This window comes from Camelus ferus, chromosome 1 (genome assembly GCF_009834535.1).
Source record: "Camelus ferus isolate YT-003-E chromosome 1, BCGSAC_Cfer_1.0, whole genome shotgun sequence".
In the NCBI taxonomy this organism is placed as follows: domain Eukaryota; kingdom Metazoa; phylum Chordata; class Mammalia; order Artiodactyla; family Camelidae; genus Camelus; species Camelus ferus.
The window spans coordinates 60,821,590-60,843,769 of NC_045696.1; the positions used below are offsets into that span (position 1 = coordinate 60,821,590).

Genomic DNA, 22,180 nt, shown 5'->3' on the forward strand with positions numbered 1-22,180 from the left:
AGGCTAGGTTCAAGTGCTTTATCACTCTAAACCTTCCAAGATACTCCTTTCCACTGTTCCCAACTATAGCTTACTTGTAACCTTCCCCTCACCATTTAAAGCCTTATATTAAGATACATCCCATCATCATCAAAACTCTCCTGTTGTCTCAATCTCTGTAATTCTCTAGGCTTCCTTGTTCTCTGAAAATCTCGGATAACCACCAACATTTAAGCACTTAGCAAATGAATTTGCAGGAAAGAAAATTTTAAGCCACTTAACAAAAATACAAGAGAACAAATTCACACTTTTATTTTCTTTTCAATAAGTTTAAATCCTTGAGGGGTACAGCATCTGGGGAGGGGAAAAGAACACAATGTCATTAGGTGCATGTTATATACAAACTGTTACCAAGTACCCCAACATGAATAAACCTTCCATTGTCTCATTACCCATCTCTGAAAAATATCCAATGACTTACATCCTAGGGAGAGAACTAAATTTTTATAGCCTTCAGTTTCTAGGTGAATGTCTAGGTCAATGTCCCAGAACCAGTACTGGGAACACTGAAAGTCCATTTAATGTTGCTTCCTCTAATGACAGTTAAAAACAAACAAACAAACAAACAAAAAAACTCCTTTGATGAGAAATCTCAACTGCTAAGCAGGGTTCAGAAATACCCCATGACCTCACCTAAAGGATATAGTCATACTAAAAAGGGATTCTAACTGAAGGAAACAGGAGCTATTTTAGAAAAATCACAGAATTAAAAGACTTGGGTCCAAGTCCTAGCAGCTAAAAACACAAACACCAGTTTTCGTCTATAAAATACTAATACCAATTCAAACAAGACTGTGATGATGAAGAGATGGGAAACACTCAGAATTATGCCAGGAAAATGCTGAATTTTTATTTTCTAGCAATTACTTCAGTACTCAATAAATAAGTCTTCAGTGGCCAAAGCCAAACCCCTTGAGCTTTGATTCAACAAGGTATCATACTGCTAATAACTGTACTTACCACACGGATCCTGTGTCCAATAGCCTTAGCAGGAAGATTGCTTCGGAATTTGGCACGAACCATGCCACTGTTTCCATGAGCACGAGTTACCTTTCCCCAGATTACTCTGGTTTTGTTCGGTTTTCCACCAGGAGTTACTGTGTTGCTGATTTTAAAGGAGGATTGAAAAAGGCATGAGAACCCAGGCAACCATTATAGTGTGATACAAAATCAAGGTGACTCTTAGGGACAAGAAAAGTGAGGATGTTGAGTGTAGGGAGAGGAATTTGTTTGCAATATTAAATAGCCAGGGAAGGCCTTACTAAGAAGGCTAATATTGGAAAAAAGATTGGAAGTTACAGGAACAGTATGTGTTAAAAACCTGAGGTTGTGTCCCTGGCCTGTGGAAAGACTTGTAAGATACCATGAGATGATGTAGCCAAGTTAAGAGTAGAAACAGGGAGCCCTGAATGCAGTCTTAGAAGCTCCTTAATGACTTGGCTTTTACTAAATGAGATGGGGAACAGTTGGTGTTTGAGATGATTTGACTTCCAATTTTAAAGAATCACTTTGGTTGCAAGAGGAGGGTAGGGTGGGGTGGAAGCATGCCCCTAAAGATAAAAACAATTTAAATAAACACAGCCCACCCATTTCTTCCACCCCCCTCCCATCCCCCTTGCCTCTACCCCAGAGATTTTAATTGATCTGGAATGGGCCTAAGAACCCAAGATTAAGAATCAATGTTTTTGAGATGTAACATCTTTAAGCATGTATATAAAACATAATTTTAAGACATCAACAAAATGAATTAAAGATCATGAAAAATGCTCTATAAAACTTTAAGATCATAATATGAGTTGACTCCTTCCCTGAAACAATTCACAGCTCTAATTTTTCTAAGTGCAGAAGACACCTACATCTACTACCACCCATGAAGTTCCTTAAAATCCCAAAGTAGAAGCCACAACAGTACCACTTTATCAACTTCAAACGAGACAAATTAAGTAAAAACTCAAAATGCATAATACTAATAAACTTACTTCTTTGCTTTGTACACATAAGCACATCTCTTGCCCAGATAGAATTCAGTTTCATCTCGAGCATAAACACCTTCAATTTTAAGAAGAGCTGTGTGTTCCCTCTGGTTCCGGAGACCCCTCTTATAGCCAGCAAAAATGGCCTTGGACCACAGCCTAAAACAAAATGTATTGTTAACCATAAGCTGTTAAAAAGATCTCATTTAACTTCAACAAACCACAGGTATGGTTTCACTAGTAATGGCCCCTACCCAAATTACCTATAGGAAACATCTAATTTTCCCCCCACCAATTTTAAGCTCACATTTAGGTTCATGCCTAATAAACTACAAATACAAAGCAATGATATTTAAAATGCATACCTTCCAGACATATTTATCGTTTTGGAAGTCCTGTTCCCAGCAGGCCTTTAAAACAAACAAAAATAATCAGTTTAAAACCTTGCAAAGTGCATTTCCCACGTAGTCTCCTCCGGAAAAGCACCCCAAATTCAGAGACTGCCTGATAGCTAAGCAAACTCCAAAATGAAGACAAAAACAAAAAGTGGCAAGGCTCCACACTAAAATCACTGACTGAACCAAATATGCTACATGGATGAGGGAGAATGAGAGTAGGGAAGTATGTATATGTGGGTGGGGAGGGCTATGTTGGAGCTCTGTATTTTCTGCTCAATTCTGCTGTAAATCTAAGACAATTCTAAAAAAATTAAGTCTATCAAAAACAAAAGACTCCACACCAAAAGAAGTAACTCCTAGAAATCCCAAAGGAAGCCTTAAAAATAATTCATGCCATCCATGATCAGCCAAAAAAAGGAGTCAAAAGCACACAGAAAGTAAGTTTTAAGCACTGAACGCAAAAGAAAAGCTAAGGAAAGACTGGGAACAAGCCAAACCAGGTTTGGAGTAGGAGTAAATGGACAATGAACCTTGCCTAAAAGAGCCACTGCTTCAGAAGGGGAACTGCTGCCAGACAAAATGCATCTACTTCCCTCCCCTGGGGCCCGGGAACCAACTTCTATTGCAGCAGCACCGGATCTAGGCGATCAGGGGACCAGCACCATCAGTACCGTATCGCCTCCATCCTGTCCTCCCTGTTGCTGAAGTCCCTAGAAATCATTAGCTGGTAGAGCCTCGGAGCCGCACCAGTGCCTCGCCGAGGAACAGAATCGAATCCAACCTAATTATTTACCCCCAAAGTTCGGCAGCTGGAGCCCCACTCACCTCCACAGTCTCCAAGATGGCTGAAAGAGAAAGGCGAGGCCCTGCCGCGCGGCCTTGTGGGTAAACAGCTCCCCGTCCCGCCCCCATTTAGTCATCTTCCGCGATCGCCAAAAAAAAAAATAAAGCCTGAGACATCGTCTTCTGACTGAAATAAGCAACGTTCAAGAGCACTTGTACCATTCTTTCCCTAAGTTATTTTATCTTCGTAAGCTGCAACATGTAATATTTTGGGACAGAGGGAGGCAAATTTGTAGACAGCTAAAGGAAAAGAACAGGTCCTTGAAGTTGTGCGTTGCCACAGAAACACTTTAGCTTGGTTCCCGCGCCGTCGCGTGCTGCAGGTGGAAAAGTGAAGCCGGACTGGAGGACGTCCCCCGCTTCGGGTACCCGAGATTTGATTCGCCAACAAGGGAGTATCTTTACTCTTTACCACACAGATCTTTACTCTTTACCACACAGGAGTAGAGTGAAAAGAGACTCTCGCATCCTAGCCAGGAGGAGAAAGGCCGCAATTACGAAGGCAGGAGGAGGGAACTTTTCCTTCTCTTTACCTCCCCTCTTCCCCCGCCCCGCATTCCTTTATTTCAAGAAATGGCTTAAGTTCTTACCTCCATTCTTCATTTGATTCCGAGGGTGAAAAGCACTGCCCTGAAAAGGCCTGTTGCCTTTTAAGGAGAACTCATTCAGCTGCCAAACTCTCGGAGCGCGCTGACCACCGTGCCCACCTGTAATAGGTGTTCAGTAAATCCTTGTAGACTAGAATGGGATAGATTAGTGGACGTCAGAGATTTACATTTCCTAATTAATGCACATTTATTTGGGTTGCCCTATTATATTCATTCATTTTTTTTCCCAATAAATAATTTGTTGAATGAGTACCATGTACCGAGCATAGTTCTTGTCTTGGAGGACGCCGCAGTAAACAAAACAACAAATCTCTGTCCTTATGGAGCTTACATCCTAGTAAGGAGAGTGAGACAGTGAGTAAAATATATGGCACATTAGGTGATGTGAGGAAAAATGTTCTCTGTGGAGATTGTCCCCAGATGGGGCAAATGGCAGATACCTAACAAAATGCCACTGATTTAACTTGGGACCTGATGGATCAGTGGGACCCTGCAAGGTGAAAAGGTGAGGGGTAGAGTGGTTCAAGTTGAAGGAATAGCATAAGCAAAGACCCTGAGTTGAAAGGGAGCATGATTCCATAGAAGAAAAAAGCCCACTGAAGCTGCAGTTAGGAGAGCAATAAAAACGCATTGCCAGATGGATCTGGAGAGGAACAGAGGAGCCCAGATCATGCAGGCCCTACGGTCCAAGTTAAGAATTTTAGTTTTTGCTCTAAGGAAACCACTGAAGGGTTCTAAGGAGAGACATGATGAGATTTTCAATTTTAAAAGATGAGTCCTTCATTTAATAAAGAGCATTTTTATTTGGAGGCTATTAGTCCAAGCAAGGAACAACAGCTCGATCCAGCATGGTGTTGGGGGATATGGAAATAGAAGGTAGAATCCACAGGACTTGGCGATCGTTTGAACTGGGGGAATGCTGATGTCAGGATAAAGGAGGAAGCAGAAATGACTCCTGAGTTTCTGGTATTGAGGAATGAGAAGCCAGAAAGCTCTGGATTCTGCATAAGCATAGCCCTGTCTTACCTATCTGACACACATTTACCTATGCCCCAAGCCTAAAAATGGAAAATAAACAACAACACAGCAAAAGAACAAAATCTTAACCCCACACCACTTCCTCCTATGATTGCTCTTGTACCAGAAAATTTGGCTAGTTTGGAGTATCTTTTTTTCAGTTTACCTAAAGTTTAATTTTTGCATACAAGATGTTTGTTGAATGAGACAAACTTGTACTACCCTCCTCAGGATCACTTTATTGTGGACAAAAATCACACTGGAAACTTACCACTCACTGTTCATTCAATATAGAACAAAATTCTCCATAGGGTGTTCTCACTGTAAAGCTTATGTAAGCAGAAAGGACTTTGTTTTACTGGGGAGGGGTAACATCTTGATAGCAGTATTATGTTGATTTTCAGGATAAATACAGTTTTTCTAAGTGCAATCTCAGTTGTTTTTCTATGTCTGGGTACAAGAAATTCTGTTACCTGGCAGATCGGGGTATAGGGCAACCTACATAATTATTTTAGTAATTGGAATAACAGAAAAGTAAATCTGTTTTATAAAGATTACCAATTAATACTCAGAATGCATTTAAAAAGCCAGGTTAGACATTAATTTACCTTAAGAAGAAGCTTGAAGATTGCATTTATCTGCCAGTAATTGAGCTGACTGCTTAACAGACCCGTGCCGCATGAGGGCAATGGTTCTTCCGTCTCTGGGACTGCTCTGCTAAGCAAAAAGAGGGGACAAACCATAGCTCTTGAAATTCTTTCATTTTCTCCTTTTTTAGAAAAACATTTTTTTGGTGGGGGGAGGTAATTAGGTTTATTTATCTATCTTAATGGAGGTACTGGGGATTGGACCCAGAACCTCATGCATGCTAGGCAAGCACTCTACCACTGAGCTATACTCTCCCCCACTTTCATCTTCTCTTAATGAAACGTTATAGAATGTCATTCAACTCTCCCTTGAACTAATCTCAATGTTTTCTTCCCACTTTAGGTGATTGCATTATTGTGAAATTATAAATGTACCATGGAGATTTAAAAAACTAAAGAAGAATGGAAGAGTATGTTCATATTCTAATTTATTTTATATATATGTATATATATATATAATGCCTTATGTTAAATTTCTGTATATTATTTACCTGTGGCTGTGTAACTTAGTGACAAATTATAAGCATTTATCATTTTACAGTTTTGTGGGTCAGGAATTTGGGAGCAGATTAATTGGATGGTTCTGTTTTGGAGTCTCTCATAAGTTGAAGCTGGCCAGGGCTGCAATCATCTGAAGACTTCACTGGGGTTAGAGGGTCCACTTCCATGATGGCTCATTTACAGAACTGGCAAATTGATGCTGACTGTTGACGAGGGGCCTTAGTTCCTCACCCTCATGAACCTCTTCACAGGGCTTCTTAAGTATCCTTGTGACAGGCAGCTGGCTTCCCACAGAGTGAGAGATATGAGGGAGTAATGGAGAAGCTTTAGTGTATCAAAATCACCTAGCCTTAGAAACCACAGTATCCTTTTGGTTACATAGGTTAGTCCTATTCAATGTGTGTAAGACTACAAAAGGGTATGAATACAAGAAGGTGAGAATCATGTGGGCCACCTTGGAGAGTGGCTACTACATTCCATTTTTCACTAATCATGAAAAAATTTTCTTTAGTATCTAAAGATGTTGCTAGAAAAAAGTTTATTTTGGCTCAAGCTCAAGTGGGTTAAGCATGGCCAAATATCCTGGGCTACATATCTTTATTAAACTAGTAAGTTGCTGGCCTTTGGGAGGTCAGAATGTCCCTGGGAAGTATTTAGCAGAAACATATACAAACAAGCAAACTACTTTTGTTCCTTATTGTGGTTGTATTATATGACAACATGGACTTCTCAGGAGCCAATGCACATGCTGTCTGTGCTTTTGAGTTTAAGTAATTTTTAAACATTTGGTAGCTGACTTATTTTTTTTCTTTATTCTTTCTTTAGAGGCCAACTGGAAGCCTCAAATCTTCCTCCAAAAGTCTGGCAATCTGAGGTGACATTGTCAGTAACAGGTGAACCACCTACTGCTACAGAAGAACATGAAGAGACAGCCAGAGAAACAGACATAGAAATCATCCCAGAAATCACAAAGCCACTCTCCATCCTAGATGTGCTAAGGATCTCTGCAGTTCTGGAGGACACCATAGATCAGCTCTCTATTCTAAACTATATCATTACAGTTCAGTATGAAAAGAGACAAAGCATCAACATGGTATATACACTAGCCATCATTTAATTTTTTCTTTCTTTCCTTTTTATTTCTCCATCATTTTCAGTACATATGCCATTACACTTAACTTGGGAAATGGCACCTTCATATCAGATGAAGGGCTACAGTAATTATCTGAGATATGTACTCTCAGTTAATGGAGTGAACTATAGCTCAAGGTATGTTACCAGTCAGAATATCTTTTTCTTCCACTACATTGGCATTATTCAAAAAGGCCTATAGATAAATCAGTATAAATACTACATATATACTGAGGAGATCAGAAGAGTAATTGAGTTGTCTCACTTTGTATTTCTCAGCTGCTAAAAGCTAACTGAACAGTAGGGGAAGGAAATTCAACTGGACCCTCTCAATGTTGCTTTCATCTAAAATGACTTTGTTGTTGCTAAATATGTTGTAACCTACCTTTTTGATTATCCAGCCACATCATCATGTCAGCCATGACATCTTCAATGATGTTATGGACTCCTCAAAGCACCACTGAGCTATTAAAAACTCAACTTGGTGATTAGCAAAATCTTTATAAATCCTTAACCTCTTACAAATTTTAGTAACTTAAGTTGTAGATATAAAATAGAAAATTTATAAATACAAATACGTATTTATTAAGTTTAACAAAATTATACAATTTGTACAAAAGATATTCTTATTTCTGATTCTATGATAAATGAAAATTGCTAAATAAATGAGAGCATAAATTGCTTTTCATGCCTAACAAAAGAAATCCATATTTATTGTGAACAGAAATTAAATTTGCCTTTAATTGCCCTTTACAATTTAAAATTATTATTATTACTATTACTATTTGTATAACCTGGGTTCATAAAGCTTTTATTAAAGTTTTAAAAGCTTATACAAAATTTTAATAGAAAACTGTATTTGGATTTAGGAGACCTTTATGGTTTTAGTTGTGTGCTGTGAGCAATTCATTTCACTTTCACGGTCTTAGTTTTCTCATTTGTAAGTTGTGATGGAGTTTTAACTGAATGATCTATATGGTCCCTTCCAATGCTAATGTTCTATGAGTTCAGGGGTAGTTTTAAAATATTAATGGGTATTATAGGAATCTTACAACAAATTAATTTCCTCATTAACTTATGAAAAGCAAAGATATTGGAAACCCAAGAACTAAGCCTTCCAATGCATTTGAAATGAGTATAATTCTTAAATTAAGCTAGTTAACAAATAGTACAGAAGACACTAGTGTTTCATTCCTATTGTCGTCTTCAGTAAGATTCAAAAATAAAAAGGGAAGATACTCAGTTAACAAGGTAAAATTTTATCAATGATATTTACTGTCAGGCTTAAAAAAGGGTAACTTGCCATTATAGAAACTCGACAGAGAATGAAAAACCCAAATTTATAAACAGCATTCAGCAGTGGTCACCACTCCTTAACTAAAAGAACAAAACTTTTGCAGTTTTATTCTGGTTTATGGTAGTGATCTTCACCCCCAAAAATTTCTGAGTTAACAGATGCCCTGCTTATGATTTTATAGAAGCATATAAATAGTAAAGGCTTGCACTCTTATTTTGATTAATAGCAGCTTAGAAGCCCCTTTCTCAATGTTAGTTCTATAACTTTTAAAAATTTTGAATCTCTTAAAATAATTTTTTATTTTTTACATTATAGTACTATAGTTGTTCTAACTCATGAATTTTTACAATACCATTGCCCTACAGGGCATAGTATATATGTGGATGTTTTCTCTCCCCAAAAGCTTCACATAACAAATAACACATAACAACCACCTTGAGATCACAGTTTAGTTAGCATTATCCCTCTTTAACAGCCTTTTTTCTTTTTTCTTTTTTCTGAAAAGCACTTGATAACATTTAATGAATCTCCCACCACGTGGCTTCACCCACACCCTTAATTGGCTCAGCTCTCCTGCTGAAGAATCTGGTCTTACATGATAATTGGCTGTCCTGGACGCTTCACCTTCCCTAGAACTTTGTAGGATGTCGATCACACCACGTCAAAGATAGGAGCCGCTCCAGTCTGGTTCTTGGCTGCAGTCAGCCGTGATTGCTCCCTGACCAGGGTCCACAGTTTGTCAAGGTTGACAGTTGGGCAGAAGCTCTGTTTCTTTAAGGGGTGATGCTTCTTACTAATTTCCCCAAAGTGTCCGAGGTGATGCTGATGTTTGTGCTGTGGTGACGCAGGCCACCGGCACGCCTCCCAGGTGCTTCCGGTGTTTATGATGCGGGGGTTGGGGGGGTGGCTGTGGCTCACGTGCCCCTAAGTTTCCGTGTCTTCCTTAGTCTGGGTGGCATGTTGGTGACGGAGACGACAGAGACACAGCCATTTTTATAGTTAAAGATAGTTCCAAATAGATCTTCATTTAGTAGAATCATGGGATGGAACGATGAAAAATATACTTATGTACCAAGTTCTGCCAGAAGTGGGAGTAATTGATCCAAAGTTTGGAAGAATTCCCTTGTAGAGTATACTGTTGTTCTTATCTTTTCCCTTAGGGTTTAATACCCTACCATACAAGGGAGTGAATGGACTAGAATATTTAGCTAGTTCCTTTAAGTTCTCTTCTAAAATTTTGTATTTATTTCTAGTAATAGAAATCGGGCTGTTAGACACATTTGCTTCCTTTTCCAGATGCCCAAGCACAAAGGTAGAGGAACAATGCTCATGGCAGTCAGGAAAACCAACCTTTTCAGGCCTTACATTTCTCATTCCTTCCCTAGACAACATCTAAAGTAATAACCAACCACATACTTAAACTTAAGTTTCAGTTTAATTGTTGAAATTCTATGGCTTCTGTTCTCTTTGTAGTCGATCATACCAATTTTAATTTAAAGAAGTATTTTAAAATTTAGTTCTTATTTAAGGCAGCATTTTGTTTTGTACTTGCCTTATGAATGTTTTCCCCAGATCTGAATCTTTGCTTACTGTTGATATAAGGAAAAATACTATTAGGTCTGTGTTTATTAACCTATATGGATAGTTTTTTAACATGTCTGGGCTAATTGAAGTTTGGCTAAGGAAGACCTAGGCTTTATATAGCAATATGCATGTAAACTTTTCTTCTGTGCATAGGATCGGCACAAGAATTTCAGAAATTATATAAAATGAAGAACTTACATAGCTTTGTGTGCTGTTCTAAATGCTTTATTTATTTATTTAATCCTCATAATAAATACATGAGGGCAATGGGAAAATGGAGGCATAGAAATGTTAGTTGCCTAAAGTCAATGTGGCTTAGTAACAGCTAGGGCCAGGATTTAAACAAGGAAGTCTGGCTTCAGAGTCTATTTGCATAGCATAATCACTGTGTTATATGGCTTCCCATTGGCTCAAGATTTTAGCCACAGATTAAATAGGAATCATAAATTAAAAAGACATATCCTGTTCCTATGATAATGCTTACTCCTTACTATTCAAGTTTGGGTCTGAAAAAATTAATTATTTTGGCTTTTCCCCACATGAACTTCAAAATCTATACCACCCCACTAAATATACTATTAGCTCCTACTCTTTGGTATGATTCTCCTTTCATTCTTTATATAAGGGTCTCTCGTATCTGCAGGTTCCACATCTGTAGATTCAAACAACTGTGGATTGAAAATATTCCAAAAAAAAATTCTAGAAATTTCCAAAAGGCAAAACTTGAATTTGCTGTATGCTTGGAGCTATTTACATAGTATTTACATTGTATTAGGTAGTATAAGTAATCTAGAGAAGTATAGGAGAGGATGTGTATATTATATGCAAATACTATGCCATTTTATATAAGGGACTTGGGCGTCTGTGGATTTTGGTCTCCTTGAGGGTTAGGGGGAATTCTGGAACCAATCCCCCACAGATACCAAGGAATGACTATATTTCAAATTCATGTGTTCAATGAACATTTGAATCTTTACTATACTATAGACGTTTTCCAATGGGATTATAAAGGTGGTCACATTGATTTACTATCCAGTTTTGTTGCAGAAAGAATTTAAGGTGAACCAAGATCTCTAAGAGACAGTCCCTTCCTTCATAGAGTTTACAATCTAATGGTGATATTTTTACAAATAATTACAGATGGTAAATGTCTGCTAATAGAGATGTTTCACAGAGATTTTTACCTTTAGTCATAGTCTTAAAGTCTACCATGTTGGGGAATGATGGAGGGGATGTTGTCTAAAGGCAAGAAGACACAAAACAGCAGGGCATGTAGTTTGATATGGCTGAAGAAAAGGGTAATTTTGTGGTAGTAATATTACAAGAGGGAGAAGATTGGGTTCAAAATGTAGGCAGAGGCCCTCATATAGCGTTGTTTCTTTACTTTTTAAAACTGTCTTAATGTAAAACATCATTTATTGTTTTTAGAAGAATAACAAAGAAATGCATTTAGAAGTAAAAAACTTAGAAAAACTTCCAGTTGTCTCAAAAACCTCAAAAGTACCCAATCCATTCTTACATAAAGAAGAACTCAAGTTGCCAGAAATCAGACAAGGAGGCCAATTTAACAAAGTGCAAGATCTTATCTTCAGAAGACCTACAGGGCAGATCATAATGAGTACAGAGACACTGAAGAAAATTCAAATTGATAGGTAAGGAAGGAGAGCATACTTGGAAATGTGATAATGTATCTCTAGATGGATGAAGAGTGGATGCAAGAGTGGCTGACTGCTCTCTTCTCTCATAGATTGGTCATTGTATCCAAGTGACTGCTGATAATAGGATTAGCCAAAGATTGCCCAGGGCAAGAGTGGTATAATTGAAAGTATGGTGGCTACATGATTGGGCAAGTTACTGAGACTTTGTTTCCTTTTTTTTTTTTTTAATGGAGGTACTGGGGATTAAACCCAGTACATCTTTCGTGCTAAGCATGCCCTCTACCACTGAGCTATACCCAGCAGCCCTCTTTGTTTCCAATTTTTAAAAATGAAAATAATAGTAACTTTGCAACATTAGTGTGAGGATTAGTAAGATGTCTTCAGCCAAGTGCCTGGCACAAATTGGTAGCTATTATGATGCTTTCTCCATTAATAAGGGATAGATACCACCAGAGTAGCCAAATTTTAAACTATGTTTTAATCCTAAAGGCTTCTTAAAGGCAATCTTAATTTGCATTGTCTCATTATTCAGTTTTTTGTTGTCACCTGGCTTGCTGACAAAGTCTGTTAAAGTTTAAAAGAGGATATACCCTTATGGTAAGAATTCTTGGAAAATAAGAGTTTATAGCAATTATCCAGAGCCACTAGCCAGATCCAGCCTGTAGTCTATTTTTGAAAATAAAAGTTTTATTGAATACAGCATTGCCCATTTGTTTACATATCGTCTATGACTGCTTTCATGCTGCAACAGTAGACTCGAGTAGTTGCAACAGAGTTTATGATCTGCAAAACCAAAAACATATACTATTTGTCTGCTTACCTCTGCTTTAGACCCTCACCAGAAGGGCAATATCTCTTGTTAAAATCAATCTAACCCAGATTTGCATACATGATAGAACAGGGTCCTGTTTATAAACTGTCCAATCTAGTTAATGTCCTTTCATTCCCAGTATGTTGGATCATATTTTATCAATTGATCTCTTGACTTCATTGTACTTTTTTCTTAATATAGTTATTGAATCTTTTTGTGTGAACCATTGGAAATAAATTATTACGTAAAATAGTAAAGTGTAATTCTTGCTGATTCCATATCAAAACATTTAAGTAGCAGTTTTAAAAATTCTCTCTACCTAGGAGAATACATAAAGAGTAAAGGACTAGGGGTCAGGAAACCTGGATTAAATAGTTCTAGCTCTTTCTCAAACTGGTTTTGTGACCTTGGGCAAGTCATTTAACCTTCCTGAGCCTGGGTTTACTCATCTCTAAAATGTGTTGTATTAGCTCTTAAAGAAAAAAAAAAATTAAGTGATTTAACTTTTTCAATATTATGAAATATTTCAAAAAAAGAAAAATATAAAGAATAAAATAATGAATATTTATGTATGTAACCACCAAATCTCAACATTTTACCATGATTGCTTTAGAGCTTATTTTCCCCAAATAAAATACTTTAGATATAATTGAAGCCTCTGATCCTTGTCCCCTCACTCTTCCCACAAAGATTTTTTTTGAATTTGTTGTTTATTATTCTCTTGCATGCTGTGATACTTTTATTAGCTATATACTGTTTTATTTAAACAGTACATATAGTTTTACATGTTCTTAAATGTTGTACCCATAGTTTCATACTGTATATTCCAGGTCTGTTAGTCCTTGGTATGTAAACTTTTTTCAGGTTAGGAATTTCTCTTTTTATTTCTAGTTTGCTAAGAGTTTTTCTTGTTTGTTTTTAAATGATGTGATGATCATATGGCTTTTTTTTTTTTAGCCTTTTGTCTTTATTAATTTGATGAATTCCATTAACAGATTTTCTAATACTAAACTTATTTTTGCATCAAGAATAATTCCAACTTAGTTATGATGTTCCTACTGGGTCTTGTATGACTTCTGTAGCCCTTTGTGAATACATGGAAATATATGTTATTGATTCAACCTTTTTGTTTCTCCTTATAGGCAATTTTTCAGTGATGTAATCACTGAGACCATGCAGGAGTTGCAAAATTCAGGCACTTTCATCAATCTTCTGAAAGCTTTGGGCAAAGAGAGGGAAAACAAAATGCATTTCTATGATATCATTGCCAGGTCAGAGTAATTTTAGGTTTATTTGCTTTGTTGTATTTTAAAGTGCTGTAAAACTCTCACTGGAAGTCTTTAATTTCTAAAGCAAATCAAGTTTGTGTTTTCTAGGGAAGATAACTAGAAGTCAGAAATTTGGGTTCTATTCCTAGCTCTGCGGGAACAGTAACTCAATTTCTGGGCTTCAGTTGTTTGTGTCTACAATATATAAAGTACAATATATGTACTACAATTGGGTAGTGTATAATCTATAGTTGTGTTTTGGCAATGACAATCTCAAGATTCTAGTTAAATTCATGTTTTCTAAAAATTCCTGAGTAGCAATATTTCTCTAGCTGCAATTTAGTGATAAGGTTTTTTTTGTTGTTGTTGTTGCTATAGACTGAATATTTGTGCCCCCTCCCTCCACAACCTTAATTTTTTAAAATCCTAACCCCCAATGTGACAGTATTAGGAGGTGGGACCTTTGGAAGGTCTTGAAGGTGGAGCTCTTGCCAATGGGATTAGTGCCCTTATAAGAGAGAACCAGGAAAGCCCCCGCTCCCCTTCTGTCATGTAAAGACACAATGAAAATGGCCATTTGTGAACCAAGAAGCAAGTCCTTACCAGACACTGAATCTGCTAGCACCTGGATCTTCACAGCCTCCAGAAGTGTGAGAAATCAGTTTCTTTGTTTATAAGCCACCCAATCTATGATATTTTTTTAATAGCAGGCCGAGCCAAGACAGTTCTCATTTTGTTTTTTCTTGCAGTCTTCTGTTACTTCATTTTAAACCTAAATAATGGATTGCTGGAGATAAGCAGCAATCTGTTTCTGAGAGCAAACAGAAACAACATTAAGTAGTTAAGTTCCCATTCAGACAGTACTGAGTTTGAATGCTCCTCTGCCATTTACTATTTGTGCGGCCATGGCAAGTGTGATAGTCTGTCTTCTGAGAGATAGATGCCAAGATGAGATTATCAAGGCAAAGATTTTATCAGGGAAACACCTCTGTGAGAGAAAATGGGGAGGGAGCCTTTGGACTCACTGCTGGACTGACCTTAAGTGAAGGAGAGGGAAGGATGGGTGGAAGAGACTGCCCTGCAGTCTAAGGATGGTTTGGCAAGGTCATCAGGGAGCCCTTGAGCCGAAGTCAATCACCAGGGAAGTCCCGGATCTCCCAGGAAGGGACTGCCTTATCACTGTTGCACTCAAAAACTGGCTGGGATCTGTGAGTGGGAAGTGTGGCCTCAGAGCATACACAGTGAAGAAGTTCAGAGCCTAGAGCTGGGACCCTTGTTTGCTTACATTCCCTGTAGTTGGAGGCCTATGAGGCACGTTCTCACATCCTCCACAGCAAGTTACTGCCGGTCTCCACGCACATTTTCCTCATCTGTAAAATAGGGGTAATGGTGGAGACTGCTTCATGAAGTTATTGAGAGGTGCTCAGAATAGCAAGGATTCCTCTTTTGCCCATTCCTTTTTCTCTTCCTCTTAGCTTTTTCAGCAGCAGCTATTTTAGATACAACACCAATAAGCCAGAAAATCCTCCTCCAATTTGCTAAAACAAATCAGTCTTTTTTAAAGTTACAGAAAGTGTGCTCCACGGACCAGCACCATTAGCATCACCTGGGAACTTGTTAGAGATGCAGATTCCAGGGTCCATCCCAGACTGACTGGATCAGGATCTCTGGGGTAGAACCCAGGAATCATTTTTTAACCTTGAGGACATCCTTGTGCACACTGAATTTTGAGAAGCACTGATCTAAACACCCATTATTCTTATTCTTCTAGGGAGGAAAGTGGAAGGAAAAAGATAAAAGCTCTTCAAAAACAGCTACTTAATGTCAAAAAAGAACGGCAAGTTGAAGTACAGGTAAGAATTATCTGGGCAACACCAAAAGTTACTGAGCTAAAACAAAACAACTAAATAGAAGTCATTCTTTTCCACCAAAAAAAAAAAAAAAAAAGTTATGTATAAGAAATTGTTGTTTATCCTAGGGTACCTTTACTATTGAAAATATAAGGAGAGTAACTAGATATTTGGCCTGGAATATACAAATATGTCCAGAATAGAACTCTGGGAGACTCCAACCCTCTGGAGTTCTTAGTCTGTTCTTATCCCTCCCAACCCATCCAGCCACATCGCCCACCCCTTCCCTTCAGGAGACCTTGTCTCAGGCAGCCTCCCACGTGCCGAGATCCCAGATGGGAGGCTGTAGTCCTAGGTAGGACGTTAAGCACATTACAAACCTCCTTATATGGGATGGTTAGGGTTAATAATGTCATTTGTATTGTATTTGAAGTACAGAGTGGATTTACTGAGTTTTTATGGTCTTTACAACCTAACTTTATATCCAATTTACTTCTATAAGAAAATGCATCCTAAATTTTAAGCGACTTGCAAAATAATGTTTGGGCTACAATGTAAGCAGTTAGAAATTAGTACTATTAGGATAACTAACACTATTAGCAGTTTAGAAAGTTACAAAGTATAGCCTAATAACAGCTTTTCACCGCCTAGTTATTTGGACAAATGTATGCTTCAGATTAGGGAATCTTTATTACTCCCTACATAGAAGTTGGAGGAATATTTGAAAAATATATTTGGAAAATATTGTCTGAAAAAGCCTTTCTTCTGAGACATTATCTTTAGGTATTCTGAACAAATTGCTTAACATCTTTTCTTATTTTCTATTATCATTTTTAAAATACATTTGGTATTGATTTTACCTTATTATCCCTATTACCTTTGTTTATAGCTTACATTTTTTGAAAACCATTTCTGTGCCATACCCCTCCAAAGCTTCATAAAAACTGGTGTGCATTTAGGTTTTCTCTCTAATGAATAGACTTTTCCAGAAGTTTCTTAGCTTTTTTCCCCTCAAAAGCTCTACTATTACTTAAACATTTCTCTTGCATGCCTTGACTGTTAAAATAGAAGATACTTAGGGGGGGGAGGGTATAGCTCAAGCAGTAGAGTGCATACTTAGCATGCACAATGTCCTAGGTTCAATCCCCAGTACCTCCTCTAAAAATAAATAAATGAATAAACCTAATTACCTCTCCCCTCAAAAACAACAAACAAACAGAAAAGAAGATACTTATATTAATTTCCTTTTAATGCACCAAACCAAATAGTATCAGAAGAAACCTCAGCTTTGGCACTCTGCCAGTTAACACCCCCCTGCTACCATGACAGCTACTTTTCTCTTTCTTTAAAGATTTATTGACAATAAATTTTCCAGACAACAGGTAACACTTTCTTGTGAAACTTACCTTCCTGGATTACAGTCTCAGCTGTTACATGCAGGCACAGTAAAACAAAAGTAGAATATCACTCATATTTTGATCATTAGCAAAGGAATAGGTAAACCAAGACTAGAAGATCTAAGACAAATCTTGAACAAAAAAACAGCTATCAAGATGAAATCAAGTTAAATCCCCAGAGTTACTAAAAAACCAGTGGTCAAATCAAGGTTGGAAAACAAGAAGACAGGAAGTACATGGATACTAGAGACCTGTGGGTCAGAAAATGATGCCAGGAATTAGGATGCCAGGCAGGTCTGTGTGTGTGAAAGTGTCTGTGGAGATCACTGGAATATGAGGGAGCAACTTCCTTATGAGCTTCTTACTGAGTCCCCAGGCAAAATGACACAGTCACAAAGTAAAAATATCAGGTTGCTATTAGACTTCCAAATATCAGCATACAAAGTCAGATAACAGTAGAGTAGTATTTTCATGAAACTAATGGGGGGAAAAAGAAAGAAAACCAAGGTCAATATATAAAAATTAACTTATCTTTTCTATACATCAGCAGTAGACTTAGAAAAAGAAATTGAATACACACACACACAGACACACACACATACATATACATATATATTTAAGCTCATTTGTCATCAGGGAAATGCAAATTGAAACCACAAGGAGACACAATTATCTTTCCATTAGGTTAACTACTTTTGGTATATTAATATTATATTTGGTATTAATTTATAATACCAAATGGTGACAATGTGGTATAATGAGAACTCTAATCCACTAATACTGAGCATTTATATTGGTACTACCACTCTGGAAAAAGTCTAACAAAGCATATTAGTTACTAGGCATACCCAATGCCCCAGCAGCTGTACTCAATCGAATCTGTGTGCATGTACAAAAGTGATCAAAAAAGCATTATCTGTGATAGCTATAAACGGAAAAAACCAAAAGGGTTATCGTACATTATGATATTCAGTAGAATACTAAAGTTAAAAAATCAATGAGCCATAGCTACCACATCACAAGTTTAATGTAGAGCAAAACAGTCCAGGCACAAAAAAAGACATACTGCACGATTCCATTTTTAGAAAGTTCAAAAAACTAAACTGTAATATTTAAGGATAAATGTTTAGATTATAAAACTATATAGAAAATTACTATAAAATTAAGGATAGTAGATAGTTTTGGGGAAGAGTGAGAGTAGTGATTGAGAAAGGATGTAAGGAGGAGTTCATGTCAATCCTGTTTCTTATCCTGGGAGGTTGTTCTGGGGGGTTTAGTTTATGATAACTGAGATATACATTTATTTTTGTGCACCTCTTTTTTTTCACACATACACAGAGTTTAAAAAAATGACATGTATGTTACATGTTAGAGCGAAGTACAGGGGGCTATGGATGCATAGAGGAAGGAGCTTTAACTTAGTCAAGGAAGGACTGCTGTAGAAACTATTTCAGCTGAAACTTAGAAGATATCTACAAGTTATCCAGGCGAAGAGGAGGAGAAGAATGTTTTAGGCAGAAGGAACAGGAAAACATGTTTGAAGATTTTATTAAGTCTTCTTGATGAATTGACTCTTATTATAAAATATTCCTATGTGTGGTAGTACTCTTTGCCTTAAAGTATACTTTCTCTGATACACCACTCTTTTGTTCTTATGCTACTGTTTGCATGGTACATATGGAAAACAGAAGGTACTACATCATGTTCACTGTTTATAAGGTTATACAACACTGGTCTGCAATTACACTGTGCCAAGTTGAAGGCATCTAGTTTTAATGCTGTTGGTGTGGGCCTCTGATTACTCTGATTCCTGCCTGTACTACTGTTCTGTACAAATGTATGGCCTTCTTTGGTGACAGCGTAGAAACAGAGGAGGATATAAAATGCTTACAGTCTGTGATGGTAAAATCATGATCAAGTCATAGTAATAAGTGAACTGAAGTGGCATTCTGTTTTTTCATCTTCTGAGCAGGCAACAAAGATCCAGCCTAGAAACAGTGGGTTATAGGCCCGAGATCTTCAGTTGTATGAACTCCTTTTAAGATTCTCACTAAGAAAAGATCTGCCTTCACCATCACCCACCATTCTAACCCTGTCAGTGGTGTCTGGAACTTTCTTCATGATCAAAGTCTGTGGACTGATGCAGCATATTTGTGGGTTTTCATAGCAGACCAAACTTTACTTCCAAATCCCCAAACTGCCTTCAGAGCTAGACTTTTGGACTTGTTATTTGAATTCAGAGATGATTCAAATGATTTAGCATGATTTAGTAATGGAAAGAAGTAGTTAGCCAATTAGAGTTAATAAGGCTCTGATGGCTGCCACAATACTGTGAGCCAAAGGCTTTTAATGGTAGTGTCTGTTTTGTTTGTTTGTTTGTTTTGCAGGGGAGGTAATTAGTTTTACTTATTTATTTATTTTTTTGGAGGAGGTACTGGGGGTTGAACCCGGGACCTCGTGCATGCTTAAGCATGTGCTCTACCACTTGAGCTGTACCCTTCCCCTTGGTAGTGTCTGTTTTCATAATTGAACACAAAGTAGGGAAGAGAATACTGGTCCCTGGAATTATTAGAAACTAGAGAAGTTGGAACTTATCTTATACCTCAGGCTGCCTCTTTGGTTGGATGGAAAAAGGAAAATGGAAATGTGGTCTATTAAAGTGACAAAAGTCAGAAAATAATACAGTTCTGTATTAAATTAACATTTATATTTGTCTGCCTGTCTGTGACTAAGAATACTGGATGATTCTGTAACAGTCCATGAATAAACTCTAAGCTAAACAGTGTATCCCATTCTAAAATGCAGAGGAAGCATAGTCAAATCCAAACTTCTAAAGTTCCAGGCTCGAATTCCACCCACTGTTTTCATTGCTATTTGAACTGTTCCCTTTCCAATCATACCAGTTTCCTCTTTTCTTTCCTTTTGTAATAAAATTCCCACATACTTCACTGTCTTGGATGATCTCTTCTGAGTAAACTCCTTCTTATATGTGATGCCTAAAACTGTACACACTATTACGGATGTCTAACCACAAGAGAGGATGGGGGTAGTTTTCCCCCTGTTATATAAACACTATACAGTGCCACACACTGCAGTAATCTAAACAAAGGGGAAGCACTCCAAATGCTTTTCACAGTATTGTATGGCAATATGCTGTCACGATTGTGGAGATTTTGATGACAAATCCTGAAGAAGCACAGGGAAAGGAAGACTCTGGGAAGTCTAAAGAACACAGGGGAAGGCAGGCACCTTTTTATGATGCTGCTACTACAGCAACCAGCGGTGGGACCCTAACCTCAGGTACTCATGTTAGAACCTGGGTAATCTCCTAATGAAACTGTCGAAGACAAGTTAGGCCTTCACAATCCTCAACTTGTAAGATTCTTCTAACCAAAATTAGGACTTTAGTTTCACCTTTGCTTCTTCTTGGAGTCAGTTCAATATTCAAATAATCAACAGGATTTTGAATTCTGATGTCTCTTACATATCAAATATCAGGTTTAAGTTGCTTGCAAATTTAACAAGCATGTTTTCTATACCTGTATTTAATTATTTAATCCATTTTGGAGCCTAGAGATCATCACAGTCATCTCAACCTGTTCTCTTTGGTTCTCTCTCTGTATCTGGCCAAAAAAAGGAAATTAGAGTCATCAAAGAATGCAGAAAGCTGAGGGGCTGAGTGGAGAAAACAGCCAGGTAACATGCAAAAATTAGCAATAGTGTGGGCCAGAGAAAAAACAAAAGTATGGCTGGAAGGGTGGAGCAGTTCAAGAATGTTATAATATCATGCAAAACTTCCAGGGTAGCACTGAGCTTTTCAAAGTACAGTCAATGACCATAGATGGCAGTGGGGCTGCTGAATGAAGAACAAAAGGATGAAGATTTAGTAGTGTTATAGTTGGCTTAGGGCCATCCAGTCTATTAGCACCACGCTCTAACCAACTGAGCTAACTGGCCAGGATAGGGCCATCCAGTCTAGACATTCACGTGAACCCAGGTCTAAGAAACAAATTTCCATGATTAGCCCCTGCCAAGGAGAAGGCACAAAATGCTCTTGCTCCATCAGTAAAATATAGTAGGTCAGTATAACCGTCAAAGACAAGAGTTTGCACTCAAAATCATTGAGCACCATTGGGAAGATCCCTCTCACTGTTGCCATAAGATTTTAGGGTTCCAGGACATCCAGTTTTGTGCCCTTTGGCTCCTTGTATAACCAGTCAAAATGAGTAGGGATGGATTCATATCCTTCATGGTTACTGTATCTAACCTCAATAATCATGGCAAAGCTGAAGTAAGTGAAGGACTCTTTTAACAGCCAACCTTCTCCTTGAAGGCTCAGGCTTCTAACTTAGAAAAAATTCTCTCTCTCTCTCTCTTTCCCCCTTCCCTCCCTCCCTATCTCTTATTTCCAGTTGTCTAGCATTCAAAATGTAAGGGAAATGAGAATTCCTAGGCCCAATGGGGCAATAACTCCTTTTTGGTGTCCTGTTTTGAGAATCTCTCCCCAGTGCTATATACCTCAGTGACATCTCCAGCGCTGGAAAGGTTTCTTATACATGCTGGACACAGTGGGATGAGGTAAGGGCAACTACTTTAAGAAACTAGATCAGCATAAAGTCATGGGTCAGTTCTGCCTCAGGACTTGAGCATACACTTTTCCTTTTTCTTAGAATTCCCCTTGACCCCACTTTTCATATGACTGACATACTTACCCTTTAGGTGTCAGAGAATCTGTTTTTGGACCATCCAATCCAATGCAGATCTCCGTTGTTATTTTCTCTCATAGCCTGTTGCCCTTTTCTTTCACAGCATTTTGCACATTTAAAAAAGTTTATACATATTTGTTTCCTTTTAACCACATCTTTCCCACTAGATTGTAAGCTCTATAGGGGCAAAGACCATCTGTATTTATATCTTTATTATTTACCTAGTGTCTAGTTCAATGCCTGATACTGAGTAAGTATTTTTTAAGTGAATTTTGAGATCTTAAAATTGCCAAGCACTTATTATCAAAAGGGCAAGATAAAACAAGTGTTGGCGAGGGTATGGAGAAAAGGGAACCCTTTGTACTGTTGGTGGGAATGTAAATTGACGCAGCCACTATGGAAAACACCATGGAGATTCTTCAAAAATTTACGAATAGAACTACCATTTGATC

The 22,180-nt window shown here is 37.7% G+C and overlaps 2 protein-coding genes across 7 annotated transcripts in view; one reads left to right on the forward strand and one right to left on the reverse strand.

The window, feature by feature from the left end:
* Positions 1-266: 266 nt before the first annotated feature.
* Positions 267-3,345, reverse strand: RPL35A (ribosomal protein L35a). 3 transcript variants are annotated; one of them, XM_006180005.3, is made up of 5 exons: positions 3,236-3,345; positions 2,378-2,422; positions 2,019-2,171; positions 1,000-1,144; positions 267-333 (listed from the first exon to the last, which is right to left on the reverse strand). In XM_006180005.3, exons 1-5 carry the CDS (start codon positions 3,328-3,330, stop codon positions 310-312), a joined length of 462 nt encoding a protein of 153 aa, XP_006180067.2. In that variant the 5' UTR covers positions 3,331-3,345; the 3' UTR covers positions 267-309. The 3 variants fall into 3 exon arrangements, with proteins under 3 accessions (XP_006180067.2, XP_032336989.1, XP_032337003.1); XM_032481098.1 differs by having other exon boundaries at positions 3,204-3,337; XM_032481112.1 differs by lacking the exon at positions 3,236-3,345 and adding an exon at positions 3,082-3,110.
* Positions 3,346-3,445: 100 nt separating this feature from the next.
* Positions 3,446-22,180, forward strand: part of IQCG (IQ motif containing G) — a 32,644-nt gene continuing 13,909 nt past the window's right edge. For 2 of the 4 annotated variants that reach the window (XM_032481056.1, XM_014555321.2), the window contains exons 1-6: positions 3,446-3,645; positions 5,869-5,935; positions 6,852-7,119; positions 11,467-11,690; positions 13,650-13,778; positions 15,547-15,628. In XM_032481056.1, coding sequence (XP_032336947.1) covers positions 5,928-5,935; positions 6,852-7,119; positions 11,467-11,690; positions 13,650-13,778; positions 15,547-15,628 — 711 coding nt within the window. In that variant the 5' untranslated portion in view covers positions 3,446-3,645; positions 5,869-5,927. Of the gene's footprint in view, positions 3,646-5,868; positions 5,936-6,851; positions 7,120-8,959; positions 11,691-13,649; positions 13,779-15,546; positions 15,629-22,180 lie in introns of those variants that run through there. The other 2 variants (XM_032481062.1, XM_032481074.1) reach the window with 2 other exon arrangements.